The 24,083-nt window shown below is 35.3% G+C and overlaps 1 protein-coding gene across 1 annotated transcript in view; it reads left to right on the top strand.

Annotated features, from left to right (window-relative positions):
* Nucleotides 1-24,083, top strand: part of LOC108705178 (adhesion G-protein coupled receptor D1-like) — a 279,938-nt gene that overhangs the window by 47,245 nt on the left and 208,610 nt on the right. The window contains 5 exon segments of the mRNA XM_041580325.1: nt 1,671-1,727; nt 5,195-5,309; nt 10,771-10,878; nt 17,348-17,423; nt 23,484-23,622. Coding sequence (XP_041436259.1) covers nt 1,671-1,727; nt 5,195-5,309; nt 10,771-10,878; nt 17,348-17,423; nt 23,484-23,622 — 495 coding nt within the window.

Raw genomic sequence — 24,083 nt, 5'->3', positions numbered from 1 at the left:
TAAAGATCATACTCTCTGTTGAGTCCTTTTGGATGTAGCGTCTGCAGGGTATGGATCCAAAATTTCTCCTTCTTTTGGAGTTGTAGGAGTCTGTTGCCCCCCCCGTCGTGGGGGGGCAACAGACTCCAATACAAGAAATCTGAGGGATGCAGCGGTATGTCTGGCCAATTTGAAATGAGCTGGGACTGGTAATTTAACCACTTCCTTCCTGATTGTAGATTTATGTTGACTTATTCGATCTCTGATCGGCTGTATTGTTTCCCCTATGTACGCTAGCCCACACGGGCATTTGATCATATATATCACGTATCCTGAATCACACGTATAGTGGCCACGTATATCAAATTTTTTTCCTGAGTGTGGGTGTGTGAAAACATTAGTGCGTATTACGCTCGAACACTGATTACATCTCCCACACGGATACATGCCATCTTTAAGTGGAGCTAACACTCTCTGTGTGGTGAAACGTTACATGTTTGCATGACTACCTGTATACTGGTAAAATTCATTTTTTCTTTACCTTGAATTGGTCTGGACTTTTTTGTTATATATATATGATTTGTCCATGTAAGTGGACTAAGTCATGGACGGGTTAAGTGCTCCACTCTACTTTTGTACAGATATATATATATATATATATATATATATATATATATATATATAAAGCAAAAGGTATTCTCTCTCTCTCTCTCTCTCTCTCTCTCTCTCTCTATATATCTATCTTTATATATATATATATATATATAAAAATGGAAATCCCACTTGTCAGACATTCATTTAAACTAGCATTTTTTTGGGCTTTCTTAAACTTAAACATTCTGCATAATGTCACTGCACAGTACTTTATTTAACAGACATAAAAAATATAAACATTTTCAACAAGACTATATTCTGATTAAAATGCTGACACCTTAAAGGAAAGCTAAAGCCTATAAAAGAATAAGGCTAGAAATGCGGTATTTTATATACTGTACCTATTGCAGAGGTTTATTAGCCCTCTAATAATAATAATAATCCAGGCCTTGACACTTGTCCACAGCTGCTCCCCCAGCTTTGATTTTGTTATGCCATTTTTTGTATGTCAGTGGCACTGCACATGCTCAGTATGCTCTGCGTTGGTTTTGAGAAGTTTAGTTTAGGTATTGTTGAAAATTATAAAAACATCAGCCAGAGACATATGTAGATATTACTGGGCCCACAGCAATTCATTTTAGGGTCCGCCAAAATATCCAGTGGTTGTGCTGGATAGAAATAGAAAATTGCTTCTATTATTCATAGGAAGTCTGTAGGAACACTGATACTTTTATGAAAAAAAAGCAGTGCTTCCAAGAATTTGCAGTTTTGCAGCCTTTGCTGTTGTGGAAGATTTATCTATAAGCACAGCTGTTTCTGCAGATTTCTGCATTAAAATGTCTCTGCATCTAATAGTAGATTCAATGGCCCTTTAGAAAGGTCTAATTGAAGCAGTGTATCATACCCTTGTATAATTTCATTTAATCTGTTAAGTAATATACCTTTAATACAAGTAGGCATACAACAGAAGCCTGAATGCTGAGAATGCATGCATTTCCTGCAAAGGGTCCTTTATGCGTAAGGCCTGGCTCACTGGGAAACATTTTTCTTAAGTGTGTTATAAATGGCTCAAGTAACTGTTCATTCTGTTTTTCTAGGCATTCCTGAAAACAGTGGGAGAGGTTTTGATGCCTGCAGGGACAGATGACTCCACTGTAAGTGCAAATACATTACTTGTATCTAGGATGCTTAAAAGGAAACTTAAGCTTAAGACCAGCCAATCGCTGATCACTACATCATTAATCCTGCCCCCGGCGTCACCAGTCCCGCCCCCGATGTCACCTCCCCAGCATCACTGGCCTTGCCCTGGCCTCCAAAGTCATCCATCCCACCTACATGGCCAACAGAAGTTACTTATTTGATTTTTTAAGTGAAGTTACCTTGTGAGAAATATTGTGGTAGCTTCTACATAAAAAACTCCTGGTTCCTACAGTGGAGCAGATATCAATTCTCCTGAAGGTCACTTCAATGGCTGGCTTCTAAAGTCAAAACCAACTAAGAATATTATCAGAAAGAGTTATTAAAAGGATACTGTCATGGGAATTTTTTTTTTTTAAATGAATCAGTTAATAGTGCTGCTCCAGTAGAATTCTACACTGAAATCCATTTCTCAAAAGAGCAAATAGATTTTTTTATATTTAATTTTGAAATCTGACATGGGGCTAGACATATTGTCAATTTCCCAGCTGCCCCAAGTCATGTGACTTGTGCTCTGATAAACTTCAATCACTCTTTACTGCTGTACTGCAAGTTGGAGTGATATCACCCCCCTCCCTTCCCCCCCAGCAGCCAAACAAAAGAACAATGGGAAGGTAACCAGATAGCAGCTCCCTAACACAAGATAACAGCTGCCTGGTAGATCTAAGAACAACACTCAATAGTAAAAAACCATGTCCCACTGAGACACATTCAGTTACATTAAGATTGAAAAACAGCAGCCTGCCAGAAAGCATTTCTCTCCTTAAGTGCAGGCACAAGTCACATAACCTGGGGCAGCTGGGAAATTGACAAAATGTCTAGCCCCATGTCAGATTTCAAAATTGAATATAAAAAATTTGCTCTTTTAAGAAATGGTTTTTTAGTGCAGAATTCTGCTGGAGTAGCACTATTAACTGATGCGTTTTGAAAAAAACATGTTTTCCGTTGACAGGATCCCTTTAACATCTGAAGTTATTACTGGGAACAGATTGCACAGCTGGGGGAGGGGGCCTGGCAAAGATAGGCAAGAGGGGGGTAGCAGATCAGACATTATTATTTTATGTGGGTTGAGGGGCCTGTAAATATTTTTGTGGGGAGGCAAAGAGCCCAGAAGTTAACCCCCTGATCACTGCCCAATGTTAATATGTATAAAGTATTCTGTTATATAATATGATTATAAGACAGGAAAGCATATCACAAAAAACACTAAGGGAGCATAATACTCAGCTGCTTCTTATAACAGCAGAGTTTTGAGTGAAGCTGGTATAAAGTAGAAATAGAAATAATTAAAAGGAACAGAAAGAGTGCAGTGGCATAACTAGATGTTACTGGGCACCGCAGCAAATTAATTTTAGGACCCCCATCATAACCAGAAGTTGTCCTTTTTTACCAATATACAGTATGTTAAAATTGCTAATTATTTAAAGGAGAACTAAAGAAGTAGCTAGAAATGTTGTACATTGTGTTTTGGGCTTCTGTACCAGCCCAAGGCAACCACAGTCCTTTAGCAATAAAGATTTGTTTCCCCAAAGATGCCCCTGTAGCTCCCCATCTCCTTTACTGCTGAATCACTGCACATGCTCTGTCACTTACTGAGCTTAAGGACCCACTCACAATATACAGTACATATAGAATATAAATGTCACAATATAAGGCTGATTAGTAATTAATACAGATAATTACTACATGGCAGCACAGAAACCAGTGATATTAGCATAATCAGCCTTGTAGCATCAGCTTATATTACAGATAAACCTCATTTTCTGCTTGACGACCGCTAGGCTTAGCTTCTCAACAGCTGGTCAACAGCTGGTCAGAGCCCACAAGTTTGAAGTCCTGGACCATTGCTGCTATTGACAAGCTGAAACTTTAGGCTGGTGCAGTAAGTGCAGTAAATAAAATGGCATTTTTGGCCACATTCAATTTTTTAGGGTTTAGTTCTCCTTTAAGGCCTTATGGGGCCCCTATACCTCCTGGGCCCCCTGCAGCCGCAGGGTTTGCTTCCTCCATAGTTACGCCCCTGAAAGAGTGTATAAGACAAACATTGTTTATGGCTATTCCATTTTTTGAAGATTTTTGGAAGATGTTGAAATGTTGATTCAGATATTGTTTGAATTATTCTGGGTAGGTAATGAAAAACACCAGCAAATTTAAAGCCAGGCTTCATATAATCCTGGCAATACCCCTGCCACCATTAGGGGGTTTAGTCAATGAAACTGAAACATGAATCGTATGTTTTATGACATGGCGCTACAAACCAAATGCATATTTACCTGAAAGAGAGAAGAATAAGCACATAGTAAAATGTCTTCAAAATTAAATGCATAACATTGATTCAATATATATATATATATCTATATATCTATATATCTATATATCTATATATCTATATATCTATATCTATATATCTATATATCTATATATCTATATATCTATATATCTATATATCTATATATATCTATATATATCTATATATATCTATATATATCTATATCTATATCTATATCTATATCTATATCTATATCTATATCTATATCTATATATATATATATATAGATATATATATATATATATATATATATTTATATAATTAGAATATTTTAAAGGGACATTTACAAGTTCATATATATATATATATTTATATAATTAGAATATTTTAAAGGGACATTTACAAGTTCATCATATATTATCATATGCCATATGCCTAAACTCTTTTATTTCTATTTTTATTATTCTGGTTGGTTCAACAAAATAAAATTTTGATTTTCTAATCTTTAATGTAGATGGAACAATTGTAAAAATATGCAGAATTTTAAAAAGCAGTTCAATCCACTGAGAATAAATCAATACGCATCTATTTAATCTGTACACATAAAACCTCAGTAGTTCCCTGTATCTCCCAGGTATAGATCATACAGTCCAGAGCTTTTTTCTTATGAATTTTGTGCACCACTGATAAAAAAGAATGCATTAATCAGTAATGTGCTGTGCTAAAATAGCTTTCAGTTCTGGAATTTCTAAATCAGTTAAAGAGTTTAGCTTAAGTGCAAGTGTTGAGCAGAATCACATTTTAGATCTTTCATTAGAACTTTTGGAAGCCTGCTGTGGAATATGCTGAATTTTATTACACTTTGATTGCCAGAGGTTTGCTTTATAATTATCTGAGGTTGGATGAGGAGGTTTCTGCTTAACCTGTTACTTTCCATAGTTTGCAATGCATTTGCATTTTGATTTGCCTCAATTGTCACCATATACATATAAAGGTACTGGTCCTCTTTAAAATATAGTGAGGGTACTCACTATTAAATATATATATATATATAGTTCAAGAGGACCCGCACTCCTTGGTTAGTGAACCAAAATGTCTTTATTTTTCAAACTTGTGCATCTTATATATATATATATGTTTTTATTTATTTCTTAGGATAATGTGGGGGGCCTTATTGAAACTGTTGATCAAGTGATTGGACATATGGCAGTCAACCTTCAAGAAAACCAATCAGATATTGTAACACTGGAGGGAAAATCATCCGTTGCAGGTAACAAAAATCAGATTTTGTTATCTATAATGCCATATAAACTGCCTATGTATACCATTGCTGCATTAAAGTGGACCTGTCACCCAGACACAAAAATCTGTATAATAAAAGTCCTTTTCAAATTAAAAATGAAATCCAATTTCTATTTTTTATTAAAGCATTCATAGGTGTTGTAAGCTCATTTAAAAATCCCAGCTGTCAATCAAATATTGTCTGTCACTCCTCTATGCCCTGGGCATAGAGGCGGGGCAGACAATTACTTTCACTTTCTATTCAGCACTTCTAAGATGTCACTGCTCTCCACATATTCCCCCATTCTCTTTACCATTTAATTGTGTAGTCAATGCATGGGGATGGACATCGGGTCCCCCATTCTGGTGCACAAACAAGATTCTGAGATGATGCAAGGCTTGCCTTAATAGTAGTGTGCAAAATTATTGGTCAACTGCTGCAATCTATAAAGGCCTGTCAAGAAAGGGCCAAAAATACTTATAATGAGGTGGAATCAGGGTGATATGGGGCAATTAAGATTGAAACAATGTGATATATACAAATAATAATATTAGGAAACAAAACCTAACCTAACATGGTAGCGTCTGTTAGACAAAAATTTGTCTGAATTTGGGTATCCTAATATATTTACTAAAAGGGTTGAGTTGTAATAGAGTATAGGCAGAAAAACAATGTTAACATGACCAAATTGATTATATGTATATGTTGCTTTAAAGTAAATGTGAGGTGGCAACACGTGATTGGTTTTAATGTTTGGGGAGGGATCTCCTGGGGTATAAATTTTGTGACCAAATGTAACAACAGTAATGCCTATGAATAAGTGCCTGTGGGCACGAAACGCGTAAGGCGGAGCATCAATTAGTCTGTATGCCTACTTTTTAATATTTATGCTGAATAAAGAGTGATTTTTTAAATTTGAGAGAATGATTTGGAATATATTTTTGGATTTTGACTTAATAACAGTGTGCACAAAATGGATGCTGCCTGCTTGTTATAATTTTGAAATCCCAGACTGAAGGAAACAAGATTCAAATAATTTATATAGTGTAATTAAAGTTCATTTTGCTTGACTAATGTGATAAAATAGGATTTTGAATATTTTTTTTGGGTGACGGGTCCCCTTTAAATATGTTCTATATAACTTCTAGTCCTAAAGATGAATTGGCTTATTAATAAACAGGTCATCACTGTTTCATTTGGTTAATAATGGTAATATGAGTGGGCAAGTATTTTAAGTAGGAGTATGAGCATTTATTCTGTTACACTACATTCTATGGCTGATTTCCCAGCTTAGACATAAAGAAGCCATAAATATACCAACAGAAGGGTTAAAAGGCTTTTTATCCATGGATAGAGATGAGCAAATGCTTTGGGAGTCATTGTAAACATGTCTCCTCAAACCCAATTCAGCTCTTTAAACACAGCTGTTTTGTGTAAAATGTATACTGAAGCAATAGAATTCTTAATGAATCAGATGAAAATTGAGCATAGGACTGGCCAGATGACTTTGACGTAGTTGGCCAGCTTAAATATATTGCAATATATGGACAAACAATCCCTGTTTTGTTTAAAGGGTAAGGCATTTTCAGTAGATCAAGACAAAATATCTCAATGTCCTAAATATATTGATAATGGGAGGACTCTTGTATTTGTCTACAGTATATGTATTTTGTGGTCACAGCCTCATTGCAACCCCGCCTAAGGGTTTTAAAAATAAGTGGTGAGCACAACTTTCCCTTGTTTGTTATTTTTATTTTTTGATTTTAGTGTTCTTTAGTTTGTAGTGGAAAGCATGTGTAGCAGATTTTTTAATGGTTAATCTTCTTGGTCTCAGCAGAAAAATGCAGCACTAAAAAAAGGCTGTACAAAACCATGAAGCCAAAATAATTGTGTTTTTTTTCTATACGCCGTAGCAATGTGATCGTTTTAGATTATTTTATTTTCAAATGAATTAATTACTAAAAATAATTAATTACTTTGAAATGCAATTGCTCAGCTGAGCTGTATGGAGCACTAATACCCCACAAAAAATGAAAAGACAAATTCATCAACTTTGAATAAATGTGTCAATTCATTAAAAAAAATGTTATGAGCATCAGGAAGACTTTCCTACCGGTGATACACCATTTTCCAGAAGTGGTGAGGCAAAAATTAAGATGCTAATTTGGGAAAATATCATTTGTTAAATTACAGATTCTACTAGCTTTAGCTAGAATATTTTATAGGTTTGACCTAATCTTGAGAAGAAATTCTATTTACCAATTATATTAAATGAAAGGTGAGGAGAGATTATCCTCTTGTGAGGCAAATAAATCGCCTCAGGTGTATTATTCTCTTAGAATGAGTGAAAATACTCTTGGTATTTGATAAATTATTCAGCTCATCTAATTCTACAGAGAAGAACAATTAATCTATTCGGAATATGAAAATGATTCACCTTAGATGATTATCAGTCACCTTCACATATGAGAATAACTCTAGCTGAAACTTTATAATTGAAGAGCCAGTTTGTGGAATCCCACACTGGGGCCATCAAGATAATGGTCACTAAAATGGCCATCCTTGCCGAGAGCAGTCCCAGCCTCGATGATCATAATGAGATCCTAGAAATGATGGTGGCAACCTTATGCTCATGAGAACACATGTATTTTTTGTTACTAACTACCAGTGTTTAAATTTGGTTTTGGTTTCAATAGGTAAGAAATTACTCTCGCCTCTAACTAGGGAAAATAGTACCCGAAACCATGGGAAATCCTTGTAGGGCTTATATACTGACTTTAACACAATCATTTTATCAAACTCGGTTCCCAAATAATAATAAATGTTATATTTCTTCATTATTAAAAAAATGCATTTATGTTCATTTTTTATGCAAGTTCCCTTTTAACCAACTATATTCTTGCAGTAAAGCATCTCTCACTCAGTTAAGGCAGTGTATATTTATGCATGATTACAGGAGTCATTTACAAATGCAGCTGAAACTATGGGTGTCCACCTTGATGCAATGACTCAATGCAGGACAACTTGCATCCAAAATCACACTTTGCAGAGTCTTAAGTATTCACTGTATATTAAAAAGTTTGTGTAAAATATTTTTCTGGAAAAATATGTTGTAGAGCTATACCAAATAAATAAAATGAGGATATTGCTAATGGATTTTTATCTACAGCTCATACCAAAATAGCTGGTACTGTTGTTACTCAAGTTAATATTTATAATCGAGTGCAGAAGCTTTTCAAAATGAGCATTTTAATAAAAGGCAGCTTTCAAACTTGTGTATTAAAATCATAGTAGTTAATACACATCCTATATAGGGAAAAACACCTGGGGGCCCATTTACTTAGCTCGAGTGAAGGAATAGAGGAAAGAAAACTTCGAGTTTCGAATGTTTTTTTTGGCTACTTCGACCATGGAATGGGCTACTTCGACTTTCGACTACGACTTTGACTTCGAATCAAACGATTCGAACTAAAAATCGTTCGACTATTCTACCATTCGATAGTCGAAGTACTGTCTCTTTAAAAAAAAACTTCGACCCCCTAGGTCGCCACCTAAAAGCTACTGAAGTCAATGTTAGCCTATGAGGAAGGTCCCCACAGGCTTTGCTATCTTTTTTTGGGCAAAGAAAAATCGTTCGATCGATGGATGAAAATCCTTCGAATCGAACCATTCGAAGGATTTAATTGCGGTAAATTGCGGATTTCAATTCAGCAGTCGAATATCGAGGGTTAATTAACCCTTGATATTCGACCTTAAGTAAATTTGCCCCCTGGTGTTACTCATTATTGATTTTCTCAACAAGCTTTCCACTTGATCAAAGTCATACATCAGTGGCATTAGTTTATGAAGGCTAGTACTGAAGCAATGACATCATACTGGTCCAAGGGTAAGTGAAGCCAGTCTTGTGCCTTGAGTGCAATATTACAAGTACATCACATATAAGCTTTTTAGTAAATTAATTAATGAGGCATGCCACCCTTATGTCACTCTGTCTTCTACTGATACTTAAAAGACAATGATAAGGAGCCATATCAGTAGGCAACAGTCACAGGGATTTGTAACTAGAGGGTAACACTAAACCATAGCTGTGGCAGTACACACCCCACCATATTCTTATTCATATGTACAGAATTAATGAAAAAGATACCCTCAGCATGTTGATCCCCTTTTTTCCTGTTGCATGGATTGTATGCTCATTTGATATGTCGATCAGGACTGCAGTAGTAAGAGCAATAACTTTCAGACAGAACTTTGAGACTTTTTGTGTTAAATTTAGCTCTGTTTTGCATAGCACAGTAGTGCCTACATCTATATTCTCCTTCATTCATGCTTTATAAATTATTGATAATGATATTAATAATAAATGGTATAGCAGAAGGAAGATATTACCCAAAGGTAAAGTTTATCAAACAATCTAGAAACCAGCTTGTGGTTGCTCCACCTTTTCCAGTTAGTACGGATAGCATTTCATAAACTTATAATATTAATTCCAATACTATTCTTAAAATACTCAATATTTTAGCACATTATAGACCAGATTGAATTCTACGAGAAAATGTTATTTAAGGTTTTATCACATGCAAACTTATAGATGAGATTCACTTTGGGGAGAAAAAACTTCTAATAGTTTTTTCCCATAGACATTAATAGGCCCAATAGTTTGTTTTAGTGTCATTTTGGGTGAGAGATGTTGCTCAGAATATTATTCCATGAGAGCGTGGGGGCTGGGAACTTGTGGTTCATAGAAGTTAAGCAAGAGAAGCACACTTTTCTTCTAAAAATGGAATACACTTAGTATTTATGGACTTAATCCAATAATGAAAGATGTGGTGTATATAAACAATTTACACACCCTTTGAAGTACCAGATATTTATACCAAGTGGTGTTTGATGTCCAGACATATAAAAGGACCTAGGTCAGTGGCTTCTACATTTAATTTTATGTATGAGAAACTAGTGGCACATACTTTGGACTGCAAAAGGAAAAATCTGCTGTGTTAATGCAAACACTCACAAAATCAAAGAATGGATTGAAAGGAATATCTCATATTTGAAGAAAATTGATGTTAAGGTCACTTTGGAGCTTGTGTAACTATTTGTACCTTGATGTATCCCACTGCTACATCGGGGACAGCCTTCAAATGGAAGAAAAAAGCTGACAGACAAATTGTGCATTATGTTGCCATTGTGTTCTCACAGTTGGAAATATGCTGCCAGTAAAGTACTGTCAACTGTTAATTTTGGGAAAATAATGGTACAGTACAACAAATTATATTACTTTTCAGACAGTCTAGTAATGGATTATATTTAGCCAATGCTTTTATATACAAAATGGAACATTTGTCCTTCAAATTTATTTGTGCAAACCAACAGGGTTGTGATCAACAACAACAATATAAAAACCCTGCCAATAATTTAATAGTTGATATTCCATTTTTATCTCCTTTAGATTATTCCATGGTGAAGGTGCCTCAAGCTTTGAGTTTACGCCACTATCGCTTTCCATCTCAAGGCCAGTCTTACATCTCTGTTCCAGGGGAAGCTTTTCAAGGCAAATGTAAGTTTCTTACACATTATTTTTTAATTTCGATAATCTTTTTTGTCATTCTACCTTTCTTTTTACAACTTTTAGTATAGTAAATAATTAGAGGTGGTTTTCTTGGAAAATTAAACATGGCCAAAGCTAAACACAAATGAAATTCAAAGAACTTTCATAGGCATGTGATTTACTTAAATTACTTTACTTATACCCGAAAACGGCAATTTTTTAAACTCTATAAAAAAAAATACAGATAACTGGAAATGGAATGGTTTGTTTTTCTAGGGCACAGTCTGTATTTTACTTTAAACTGGGATAATTAAAAAGTGGAAGTTTATAGTTTGTTCCATTTCTTTTGTTTAAAAAAATAAACAAAAGTGAACAAACCTCATTACATACTGATTTAACAAAGCTAAATCCCCCATATACAATATGCCAGATGTGACTAATTCTCCTACCTTTATGTGTTTATTTATATAATGCTAATGATAGTTGTTGCAGTCAACATGGGGGGGGGGGGCAATTTAAGAATGCTCAAGTCTTCAGGCTCCAGCATTCAACTACTAAACCTACAACCTGCCAAACTTTTTATTTTTTTGTTGGGGAGAACACCTAAATTAGCAGGAACCGAGGCATTTGAATGAAGAAACCGCTCAAAAGTTTAAGAATATACTTATAGCTCATTTCAGTTGAAAAAAGTCCATGAAGTTCAACTCTACAAAAATGAAACCCAGTGTGTGTGTGTGTGTGTGTGTGTGTATATAGATCAACCGGCAGTGCATTCCACAACCTCACTGCCCTTACTGTGAAAAGCCACCTACACTGCATCAAATGAAAGTTCTTTTCCTCATGTCTAAAGGGGTGGCCTCGGATTAATTGATCTTTTCTATAGGAAGAAAGATCACCTGCTATCTCACATGAGTAACCATATCCCCTCGCTAGCATCTTTTTTTTTTCCAGAAAAAACAACCATAACTGTGATTACCCTCATAGTTTGAGTCTTCCATCCCTCTAACCAGTTTAGTTGCACATCTCTGCACTCTCTCCAGCTCATTTAGATCCAACTTAAAGGAACAGTAACACCAAAAGGAAAGTGTATTAAAGTAATAAAAATAGCATGTACTATTGCCCTGCACTGGTAAAACTGATGTGTTTGCTTCAGAAACACTACTATAGTTCACATAAACCGGCTACTGTGTAGCAATGGTGGAAATTGAAAAAAGGCTATATGGCACAGGTTAAATAGTGGTTAACAGATAACACCATTATGTTCTACAGAACTTATCTGCTATCTGCTGTGTAACCTGAGATTTTTTCCACTGAACGGCTGCCTCCATTGCTTCACAGCAGCTTATTTATATAAACAAAGTAGTGTTTCTTAAGCAAACACGGCAGGTTTACCAGTGCAGGGCAACACTGCATTATATTTTTTTTTCATGTTACGGTTTATTTAAGGACTGGAGCCAAAAACTGCACCACATATGCAAGGTCAGGCCTTACCAGGAACCTATAAGGAGTCAAAAGTATGTTTTTATCCTTGTGTTAATGCCTTTTTTTTATACAAGAGTACTTTATTTGCTTTAATCTACTTTTTTTCCAAGGTGAATCAAAGAAAAAAGTTGATAGCAAATGAATTGTATTGTATCATTGATTTTCAGGAAAGCTGTATAATCTTGATTTACAAATCCCTATAAAAACATATAGAACATGAACTTACTTAAATGCTGACACTTCATGGTACACTTCCTGTTGACTTCTATGTCATCTAGGCAGGTTTGAAGTGGCATAGTTATTTTGTCAAAAGTTTTCCATTGATAAATCTAATCTAAATCACAGCAATATTGCCATGTCTTCCCTGGGGAGACGTCGTGAGGTACCAGGAAGTTGGTAGCCTGAAGACTGGGTAACCCGGGTGTTACCATACACGGCTTTACAGAGATCCAAATCCATGATAACGATGGAATAATATTTAATAAACGAAGAAGAAGTGATTGCAACTCATGGTGTTCACAATGTATTTACGAACTTATAGTAGAAAGCGGCAGGCAGGTATACAGTCCATAAACAGACAAAACAGTAAAGGCAGGTGGCAGACAAACAAATTTGAGGGACAGGCCAGGAGTCAGAACCAGAAAATACACAAGCAGAGCAAGGAGGGGCACTAGGGTACAGGAACAAGGCAGGAAGGAACTTGGAACAAGGTGGGTCACAGGAACTTGGAACAGGATCAGAGAATACAGGAACAGCAAGGTCACAGGAACAGCTTAATTAACAAGCACCGTGCAGAGGTCAAGGGCAGGCTTATAAAGGGTCAGTATTGGATCATGAGAAACAGATGGGGATAATGAGATGGGCTGAGAAGGTAAAGCAGAAGACTGAGGTATATCAGGAACACAAATGAACAAAACAAGACAAAGGACCTCCAGTGGCATGACAGGCAAGTGCACTGGTAAGATAAGCACAAAGTCCCGAGTTTGAAACTGAGCACTTCCTGACAAATACAGTATACTCACTAATACACATCATAAGTCAATTTTAGCTGGAATTTCTGAAATTTGCCCCTTATTGTTTTCATTTCCTCTCCATCTGTTTAAAGGGGTGGTTCACCTTTACATTAACTTTTAATATGTTACAGTATGACTAATTCTAAGCAACTTTTCAAATGGACTTCATTATTTCTTTTCTATAGTGTTTTAATTATTTGCCTTCTTCTATTGACTCTTTGCAGCTTTCAAATGGGGGGCACTGACCTCATCTACAAATAAACTCTCCATAAGGCTTCAAATGCACTGTTATTGATACTTTTGATTACTTAAGCCATATTCTATTCATATTCCAGACTTTTATTCAAATAAGTGCATGGATGCTAGGGGAATTAGTACCCTAGTAACCAGACTGCTAATGAAATGGAGCGCTGCTCAGTAAAAAGCTAAACAACTCAAAAACCACAAATAATAAAAAATTGAAACCAATTACAAATTGTTTCACAATATTACTTTCTACATTATGCTAAAAGTTAGCTCAAAGCTGAACAATCCCTTTAACTTTAGAATCCTGGCCTTCATTTATGAATTCTGTTGAGATCTTTAAAGCCGGTAGTATAATAAACAAGTCTTTTTAGATAAATGATCATATGACCATAATCCTTGTCAAAAAGTAGGACAGGACTGCTGTTTTGTTTCAAAGCTAGACAGCCACAAGAGAACCAAGAAATTAATTTAATCTGTTCAAGCCAGACTTCTATAAATTATATGTTGCTTAAAGGCATACTATATATTTAACCTTTTCATTTTGATGGAATGATTGCTGGTACAATACTTTATGTGAATTATGACATATGACATATGCATGTGTTTTATGCTTAGCTAAAAAAAATAGCTACAATTTAGGGGCAAATTTACTAAAGGGCGAAGTGGCTAACGCTAGCGAATATTCGCCAGCGTGACGTCACCCTTATGCCAGGCGAAGTTGTGCTATGGCGAAGGGACATAACTACACTAATTCACTAACTTGCGCATTTTACTGAACGCTACCTCTTGCACCAGACTTGCCTTCACCACCTCAGACCAGGCGAAGTGCAATAGAGTAGATAGGGATTGCTTCAAAAAAAGTTGACATTTTTTCTAAGTCCCAAAAAACTCTGGCATCTTATACTTTTTTAAGGGTGATAGGCTGAAAAAGATCGTAATTTTTTTTTGGGGTACTCTTTACATTTCCTAACATATGGCACCTAAACTATATAGTGGGCACATGTATAGGGCAAAAAAACAACTTATGAAGCTTTCCCAGGCTTGTGTAGTGTAATGTATTTGCTGCTACATATACGTCCATTGTACTTTAACCTGGCGCCGTATGCAAATTAGGCATCACTAGCGGAAATTTGCTTGACGAATTAATGCTAGAGCAACTTTGCTACCTTTCGTCTCCCTGAGCGCAACTTCGGAGTTTAGTGAATTAGCGGGGCCCTGGCTGGCGCAACTTCAAAGGTAAGTAAATTTGCCCCCTACTAGACTTCTAAAACCAGCATAGACAAAAAAAACTTTTAATGAAGGATTACAGGTAAAAGGTGTTCACTTTTCTACTATTACTGCAAGAGAAGGTTTGAACAGTCCCCATTAGGTCTACAAATGTGATCGGGTCATTGCAGGTCTCCCCAGGCAGCAGAAACATGTACCTTAAAGGACAAAGGGAAAGACAAGATTCCCTTCTTTTTAGACAAAGAAAAACAGGAGTGCAGATGTCAACAATAGACAGAACTAATTTGCCCTGGAAGGCACTGGAAAAGGAAGAACCATTTTATCCTGTGGTAGATGAACAGGTGGGTTTTTGCTGTTCAGGATAGGATTACAGATCATATAAACACTGCTTATGTTATTATTTTTAACACATATGTATAAAAGGCCAACATATGCTGCAGCTACTGTATGCACAAGGTATATAGGAGGGGCGTCTACATCAAAAATATAAATTACACACAAATAATTAGATCTAGGTTCTGCATCTTTCAACTGACTTAGTTATACTTAGGTCCTTGCAGCTGACACCTTAGCAAAGGGATATAATATCTTGGGATATATTAGGTTGGGACCAGGGGTTTCTGGATAAGAGATCTTTTCTAAAGTAGAGCACTGTGTCTTATGACTGCGACAAACACTTAAAAATGAAAACTAACTAATAGCATTATTTGCCATCACTATGAATCTAACATTTCCTCTTTTTTTTCATTTTTTGTCCCCACATTTAGAAAGACCACACAGACCTGGGCCTAGGCTGACAAAACTTTAGGGGGAAGAAATTTAATTAAAAATACCTGTTTTCTTGCATTTTCATTGAATGCAATGTGAGGTGTATGATGTATAATCTCTATAGCAGTGAAGCATTAAGTTAATAAAGCATAATAATAATTTCTAGCATTTGGTCAAATTAGAATCTTGTTACTCGTTAGTCTACAGCTTGCTGTGCCCTGTAAACAGTTTTGTTGCACTCATTCAGTAAGTGAGTGCCCTCAACCCCAATGTAGGGAGATATTGCAAGGGTCCTCTAAGTATGTGAAAGTATGGAAGGGTGTGTGTATGGATGCTGGGATTTCATTTGGAGGGGTTGAACTTGATGCCTTTATTCAACCCCATTTAACTATGTAACTATGTAACTATGTAGGAAATGCACGCAGTATGACTTTTTTTTTCACCCGTATGGGTTGATGCTCATACAGATCAGTTGGAATTTACCAAATTATACATTTTCACAAGTATGACCAGCTTTCATAGGTCCTACATCCACTATCTAGGTCTTGAATGTGTCAGGGACTTGCATCAATATGTAGTAGACATTCCTGAAAGAAAAAAGCTGGGGCCTGCGCTCCCTGCATTATTCTGTACCCTCTTTTTTTACCACTAACCATTTATTATAGCCCATGTTTTAGATATCAGTTGGCTGCTTACAGAAATTATTTTTACAAAGAGAGAAATTTGAGAAGAGTTATAATGCGTCGCGCCATCCATATGCCGTGATAAAGACGTAATTAGAGAAAATATATTAAGTGAATTGTGCATATACAAAGTTGTTTGGTGATTACCACACAGTTCAATGTGTTTCAATTGCAATAAATTAGTTGAATTTCATCATGTCTGTCTCATTAATAAAGAAGGTGAATACCTAAAACTGTAAGTTACTTAAATATAAAGTGCTTTAGTGCATATGTTGCCTTATATAATTCATCTCAGTAATTCCCAAAAAAAAATCATATTTCAGCAGCAGCAGTCATGTTTGATAGAGCAGTTAAAACATAACATTTAATTCATCATATTAAAAAAAGAAAAATAGAGCACCTAGTTTATGGGTTAAAAAAAATTAAAAAAAAGTAGTGCGTTGATCTGTATTATTTCGTGGGGGAACCTGCTTAAAAGTAACTAAAAAGATTGGACCCCCTTAGATTGGACCCCCTTAGATCCAAGCACCTGGTATTCACCTTCTTTATTAATGAGACACATGATGAAATTCAACTAATTTGTTGCAATTGAAATACTATGAACTGTGTGGTAATCACCAAACAACTTTGTATATGGACAATTCACTTAATATACTGTCTCTAATTACTTCTTTATCATGGCATATGGATGGTGCGACGCATTATAACTCTTCTCATATTTCTCTCTTTGTAAAAATGTTTCTAACGGAGTTGTCTGCACATCCATTGTCAGCTGATATATACAATTCCTTTATAATCTGGCAGTGATGGTCTGTTAGGAGGTGCGGATAAATAATATTATATAATTTTGCTTACAGAAATGATCTTAACATGTGGCATTCATTGGTTAAAGTGGCTTTGAATTTCTTGCCTTAGTTGCTGCAGTTTCAGGAGTTCTAATTAACATGCATGGAACTGTTATCAATTACAGATGGAGTATACTCTTTCATAGAATAATGGTTGGCTTTAATTATGACACTATTCTTTGAGTAATACATTTTAACCTCTCATTTATTCAAGCACGGACAACCATCGTTGGATTGCTTTATCATACAATGCACTACCTCTATAAGTGGATCAAGCCTGGTGATACCAGGTAAGTGGAAAATCAGGATATATTTCTTCTGTGTCTGTGAGTGTATATAATAAAATCAAATTACCATAATTAGTTATTTATATAGATACTGTCTAAACAAGAGGTAAAAGTACTTAATCATCTAATAGAAATAGTTACTTGGGTTACATTTAACTGGTTTTAAATGATCTTTTCTTATAAATGGAAAACTTGATGGATAATATATCCAGTATACAACTCTTGTGGATCTTGCAATCTGCTTGTTTGGTTGATCTTGCAATCCAGTATAGTTTGGCAAACTTTATTTTTTTATTATATTTTTTATTTTTTCCTTTTTTCATTTTAGACAGAGAAAGTATTTAATACAACAAATAGGCAAATTACACCATTTTCATGACATATATATATTTCCCATATCATTTCTGTTTGAAAAACAATAAGTTGAAAAACTTATTGGTGTATAGAGCCGAGAGAAATAAAAAACAAAAAGAGAATAGAGTAGGAAAAAAAGAAAGACGAAGAGGAAAGAAAAAAAAAAATAGGGGGAAGAAAATGTAGTCATCCCACTATGATCTTGGTTTGCTTAACCATCTCGCTTTTGCCAATTTTATTTCGGTATATATCATTTGCATCTTAATAATTTTTTTGGTGTTTCTGCTATTATAGCTTTTTTATATTCTGCTGTTTCTTTATATTTTGTCCAGTCTGCCCACGTTGGATCACCAAAACTTTATTTTAACTTTCAGTTTGAACTTGTGCAATAAAAATAGAAAATAGCTCAATATATTTCTTCTCAAGTTCAGAAAAGTCAAGTTTTAAATTATTTGAAATAGCGTTTCACAACAATTTAAATTAACATTTTAACAAATTTGCCCCTAGTTTGCAGTTTCAGACTTTAAATTACCATTTTTATCTCTCTTTCTGGTCATCCATACTGCAGCAAGAACAAGACCCTAAGCAGTACATAAAGACAGCAGTAACCCCTTGCATGCCAACAACATATGTACTTCAATGTAGGCAAATCTGTGAAAGGCTGTCATTTCAAGATTCAAGAGTAGAGTTCAGAAATAAAGTGTTGCCTAGCAACTTGCATTTACCAAGCATACTGGAAAAACACAGACAGGTAAAGGGTTAAACTGCAGTACATCAACACTGATATTCCCATGCATTCAAAATAAAGCACAATTCAACCTGCCTGTTGAGACTCCTAAGCATCAGCCCTCGTACAGAAGCAAAATGAGATGAAGCTGAGATTTTCATCTGTAGCTCTCTGAATAGTTACAGTACTATAAGCTCTTTAATATGTTTTTTAGTGATATACAGGGATGTCTAAATAACATTAGAATATATTCTATATATATTCTCCTTCAGGTGCTGGACTGAGTGATTTCTGATGAGCACTGCTCATTCTAAGCTTCACATCACAATTTTTGTAGCACACAGAAACACAAGAAATGTTTTGTTCACATGAAAAAAAGGGCTACATCAGTCCAACTATTTTGGTCATACTTTTATCAACAAAATCAAGAGTGTGAAGGGGCTTTTTCTGTGTAATTCAGTTGTAAACTGGCCAAATTGTCAGAAAAACCTGTATGTGTGTATCCAGCTTTACTTTGTCCATGTACACAGTAAGATAAGTAAATAAATACTTAACAAATGTGAAATTCCACTGTGACATGTTAAGATGCTTGCACTGTATTCTGTGTTTGTGCCAATAAAATCATTAGGAGATAAGCATAGACTAAGCTAATATGGTGATACCTTGTGCTTTGTACTAAATCAACCCCCTGGGAACTTTGTAAGACCATAAATCACTTTGTTTGGCTTTATTGCAAATTTAAGTCCTTTAAAAACAGAATTGCATTAGAAATAATTATTTCATGACAGCATGCATATTTTATTACTGGTTTACCAAATAATAATTGAAGGTTATTTCTTATTTCTTATTTCTATGTTTCATCTAACTTTACCAAAATGTTTTCTTCTAAAATGTGCTGGGATTGTTGAAGTCTCTTTGACAACAAAACCATGCAAAATTCCTTTCTATGTAAAATAGACAACAGTATATTAGTTGTTTGGTCAACTGTTCAACAAGTCTCTTGGCATAGCACCACTACCTTAGGGAAGTTCTGCAGGAACATATGCAGGTTGAATTAGTTAAGGAATAGCTGTAACTACATTGTAACCCCCATTTTACAACCCCTGATTAGAATTGGAGTTAAGATTTTGTTTCAGGATAGTGAATTGTTTGCCTTTGGGCTCAACATATGTCTACAATACAGGCTTCGGTATGAAAGCTGGACAGTTGAATGTGATTTTTAGCACATCTGAGAGCAAGGAAAACCAGTACACACTTCCTAGTTTCATGTGTTGTGCGTGACATACTGTATGGCATTTTAAGGGACACAATTCTGCAAAGTTTCTTGTATTTCTGACAACACCTTCATATTCACAGCAAGTGACCTTTCACCTCATGTAATTCCCCACTTTACTGGTATATCTCTTCCAACTTTCATCCATCTTTAGATGTGTTTTTTTCAAGGCACTGGTGCAAAATAGTGACGGTAATAGATATCTGTGCTCAAATACTTACCCTTCCTACATTTAAATATTTTGATTTGGTGGTACAACCAAACTACTGAATGACCAGGTTGATGACTAATTTAACAACCTTATTTGTGGTTTAATAACTGCATCACAAGGATTCTGTACAGTCTATTTTACAGATTTTACAGATAATTTTAGGCCATGCATAGAGCAGTACCAGTGAAATTTTAAATATGTGCCTCTATGTGACCTTAACAAAGCAATGTATCCTATACTTAACATTTTTAATTCTTCTCAAAAGTCTGGCAAATTATTTTCCTTTCTATATTCTGGTTATGTATAGCAGTGTGCTAAACAAATGCATGAGTAATGATACATTTTGTCCTGACGTGTTTTTGTGATTCTTAAAAAAAAGTCTGTGACCTTAAACCTCCTTAGGCAGGGAGAAATGAATAAATGAATTAGGCGTCTAGTTTAAAGTCCAGATTTTATGAAAAAACACTAATAACTTTATTCCTCAAAGCGTAATGCAGATATACATTTACAAAAACAAACTGAAAAGAGTGGAAACCATAATGTAAATACTGAAATAATATAGAAAATATATTTATATATTCATATTTTTACAATCCTGACATCCGTGAGCAGCTAATCCTCAGAAGCTAAGGATACTTTAAAATCAAATTTGTCTATAATTCCTTGAAATACAAGACTTTTCATACCTTTTTCCTCTTTTCATAATAATTTACCAAGTGTTATTTCTTTGATTTGTAAAGTAATAGGAAGGTTGTTCATATTTTTAGAATAAGTACTGCTTCAATAAAACAAGAAGTTTTGGGCTGGGGTCCACACACCACCAAATTCTGGATATCATGATTACCATGGATATTCACAGCCATACATATAAACCTGCCGATAGATGAACTGACCAATATCAATATGACGAACAAATGTACCTAATCTATGATTCATACAATTTAATTGTACCTTTATGGCCAGTTAAAGATTTCAAACTTTCACTGTCTGCTTGAAGCCTTTAGAAGTGTTAAAAGTCATTCTATAAGCCATGTTGCTTAATTTAAAAAAAAAATGCAGATGAAAATTGCTGGCACCTGCCAAATGTATGGGGGCAAGTGCTACCTATATGGACCCGGTACACAGTTAAAACTTTAAATATAGGAGGTGTTTGTGCTTATGCCGAGTGAAAGCTTATATTCATCTCTTTTATGTTTTTATTCTGTGAGAACTTTATTGCTGCATTGCAAGGCTTGAGAATTATTGTCAACACAACAGGATAAATGAACAGCAGGCCAATAGGTTATCGTATTTTCAAACCACCATCTTTACTGAATAATAAATCTTGGACTATTTTGAGATACCCTTGATAATTAAACAATGAGCTTCTGTGAGAAACATTTTTCTAAATAAAGTACATATTAAGGTTTATTTAAATTATGTGAATTCTTTTGAAAACTATCACAGTACACTCTGACCACAAGGCATGGTTTCATAAGAAAGTCAAGGCAAAACTAAAAGAACAGCATTCCAATCTGGAGATAAAAAAAACTCTCAGGTATAAAGTCTACGGGAGAGTACTGTACCAAAAAAGTTAAAAAAAATATTATGCCAACAAAGTCAATGGGCAGCTTGTTGAAAATGGAAGGAAATTATGGCAGACCATGTAAGTTTTCTAAAGGTACTCAAGTTTCCTTCTACTGTGTGTGTGAGTGTCATAGGGACCTCAGGGATTTATGAATAATGAATAATCTCTGTAAAGAGCTGCTGAAATGTGTTGCCGCTATATAGAGACATGTTTGTTCATGGCTGCCTGCATCAACCATGTACGGGTTGGATCAGTATTGTAAATTACTAAGCCATTTACAGGGTTTTCTCAAAATGAAAACAATTTGACCAGGCTGGGATCCTTCAATCAAGTGCAGAAAGTCATTAGAAAGAAAAGTACCAAAATGCTACAAAAAATGTACAATTATCCCAGTACTCCAGTAAATCAGAACCATCTGGCTAAACAGCTAGGGGCCGATTCACCAAGGGTCGAATATCGAGGGTTAATTAACCCTCGATATTCGACTGGGAATTAAAATCCTTCGACTTCGAATATCGAAGTCGAAGGATTTTAGCTAAAATAGTTCGATCGTTCGATAATAATCCTACGATCGAACGATAAAATCCTTCGAATCGAACGATTCAAAGGATTTTAATCCATCGATCGAAGGATTATCCTTCGACCAAAAAAATTTAGGCAAGCCTATGGGGACCTTCCCCATAGGCTAACATTGAGTTCGGTAGGTTTAGATGGTGAAGTTTTTTCTTAAAGAGACAGTACTTCGACTATCGAATGGTCGAATAGTAGAACGATTTTTACTTTGAATCCTTCGATTCGAAGTCATAGCCGAAGGTCGAAGTAGCCCATTCGATGGTTGAAGTAGCCCAAAAAACACTTCGAAATTCGAAGTTTTTTTACTTCGAATCCTTCACTCGAAGTTAGTGAATCGGCCCCCTAATGTCTAATAACACTCACCTTTGTGATCATGAAAAACTAGTTCTCAAATCCATCAGTATTGCAATTCCAGACACCCTAGACCTGTTACAACTTGCTTACATATCAAGCAAATCAAAAGAAGATGAGATTACAATGGCACAGCACTTGCGTTACTGAACCTAGATGAGGAACCCAGTACAAACTCAGCATTCCATACCATCAGACTGGGAAAATAAAAACTGAAGAACAGTGGTCTTCCCAGTACACTATGCACATGGGTACTAGATTTCCTAATCAACAGCCCCCAATCAGCAGGAACATGGCACCATGAGTATTAACTGAGGAGCAGGAGAGCTGAAACTTTTCTTCAGCAGATTCAAGAACAGCTTCTTCCCTTGAGTTGTTAGACTTTTCAGGAAATGTGCTTGATAATGGAACAACTAAAAATTGATGATGCTTTTCAGTCAATAAAGAGGTCAATGAAAATACATTGATTTGCACTATATTTACACAATTCCACAATTATCCAATATCAACATGCAACATCAGTCACATATGAAACATGTCAAAAGCTTCAATCAGGACGAATCATACTCAGCTGCCCTGTTCACACCACAGAAGTCAGTTTCTAGCAGAAATTGAAACTGAACTGATGTGTTCAAATGTGCCATTACAGTGAGTTACAATCCCTACATCCCCGATGAGCTTTAGAACAGAAGTATTAAAGTTTTACAGACACTTCCAGTGTCACAGACCATTGGGCACAACTTTCCTGGGAATCACCAATTTTTTTTGTTTGATACAATCATATCAGTATAATCAAGCCTACATAAATGTAATCTGTCTGACAATCAGCCGCTATGTGAAAAGAGCTGAATAGTACTGGTCTACAAGCATACTATGCCTGTTTTGTCTATATATTTATATGTAAATGCAATAAGTGATATCTTGGTTTAACATTTATTTAGAATGTTTGATGCTACACAGTTTAAATCTGTAAGAATGCATAATATATTTATTATTTACATTTGTAGGATATCAGGGGCAGAGCAATATAAAGATCACTTGATTGCTGCCAGTTACATTATCTCTCTAAAAGTGGAGCCTCCTCCAAATCTGTCTGCGAATCTCTCTGGATCCCCGCTGATTACAATTCAATTGACGCACATTCTTGTAAGTAAAAACCTTCTTAATCCATATGGTTTTGAGTTCAACCAACATCAAGAATTCACATCACTGTAGGATTTTTATATCAACTTTGTGTAGTTGCCATTGGAAATGCCACTTTTATTACTAAAATTTCTTGGCTATGCCCTACTAGAGCAGTAGGGGAATCTAGTTGCACTGGAATGAAGTCTTGTTATATGTCTGTTCATCTTTCTTAGTTTCTGCCACAAAATATTCCTTATGGTTGTACATGCTCTTGGCATAATATATTTCTGTTTCTCTAAGAAATAACATATGTGTAAGTCAATTGTTAAGTATTTCGTATAATTAACCCAAATATGCTTGGAAATGTTCTTTCCTAATGAAAAAGTAATTTTTGGCTAGAATAAAGATTCGTTACTTATTGTCAACTCCTGCCAGGGCCAAATAGAATATGGTTTGCATTAAATTCTTTATTAGATAAGGGT

The sequence above is a fragment of the Xenopus laevis genome, chromosome 1S, assembly GCF_017654675.1.
Source record: "Xenopus laevis strain J_2021 chromosome 1S, Xenopus_laevis_v10.1, whole genome shotgun sequence".
NCBI classification, from domain to species: domain Eukaryota; kingdom Metazoa; phylum Chordata; class Amphibia; order Anura; family Pipidae; genus Xenopus; species Xenopus laevis.
The sequence above is the reverse complement of the archived record's forward strand: the minus strand, read 5'-3'. Positions and strand labels throughout refer to the sequence as shown.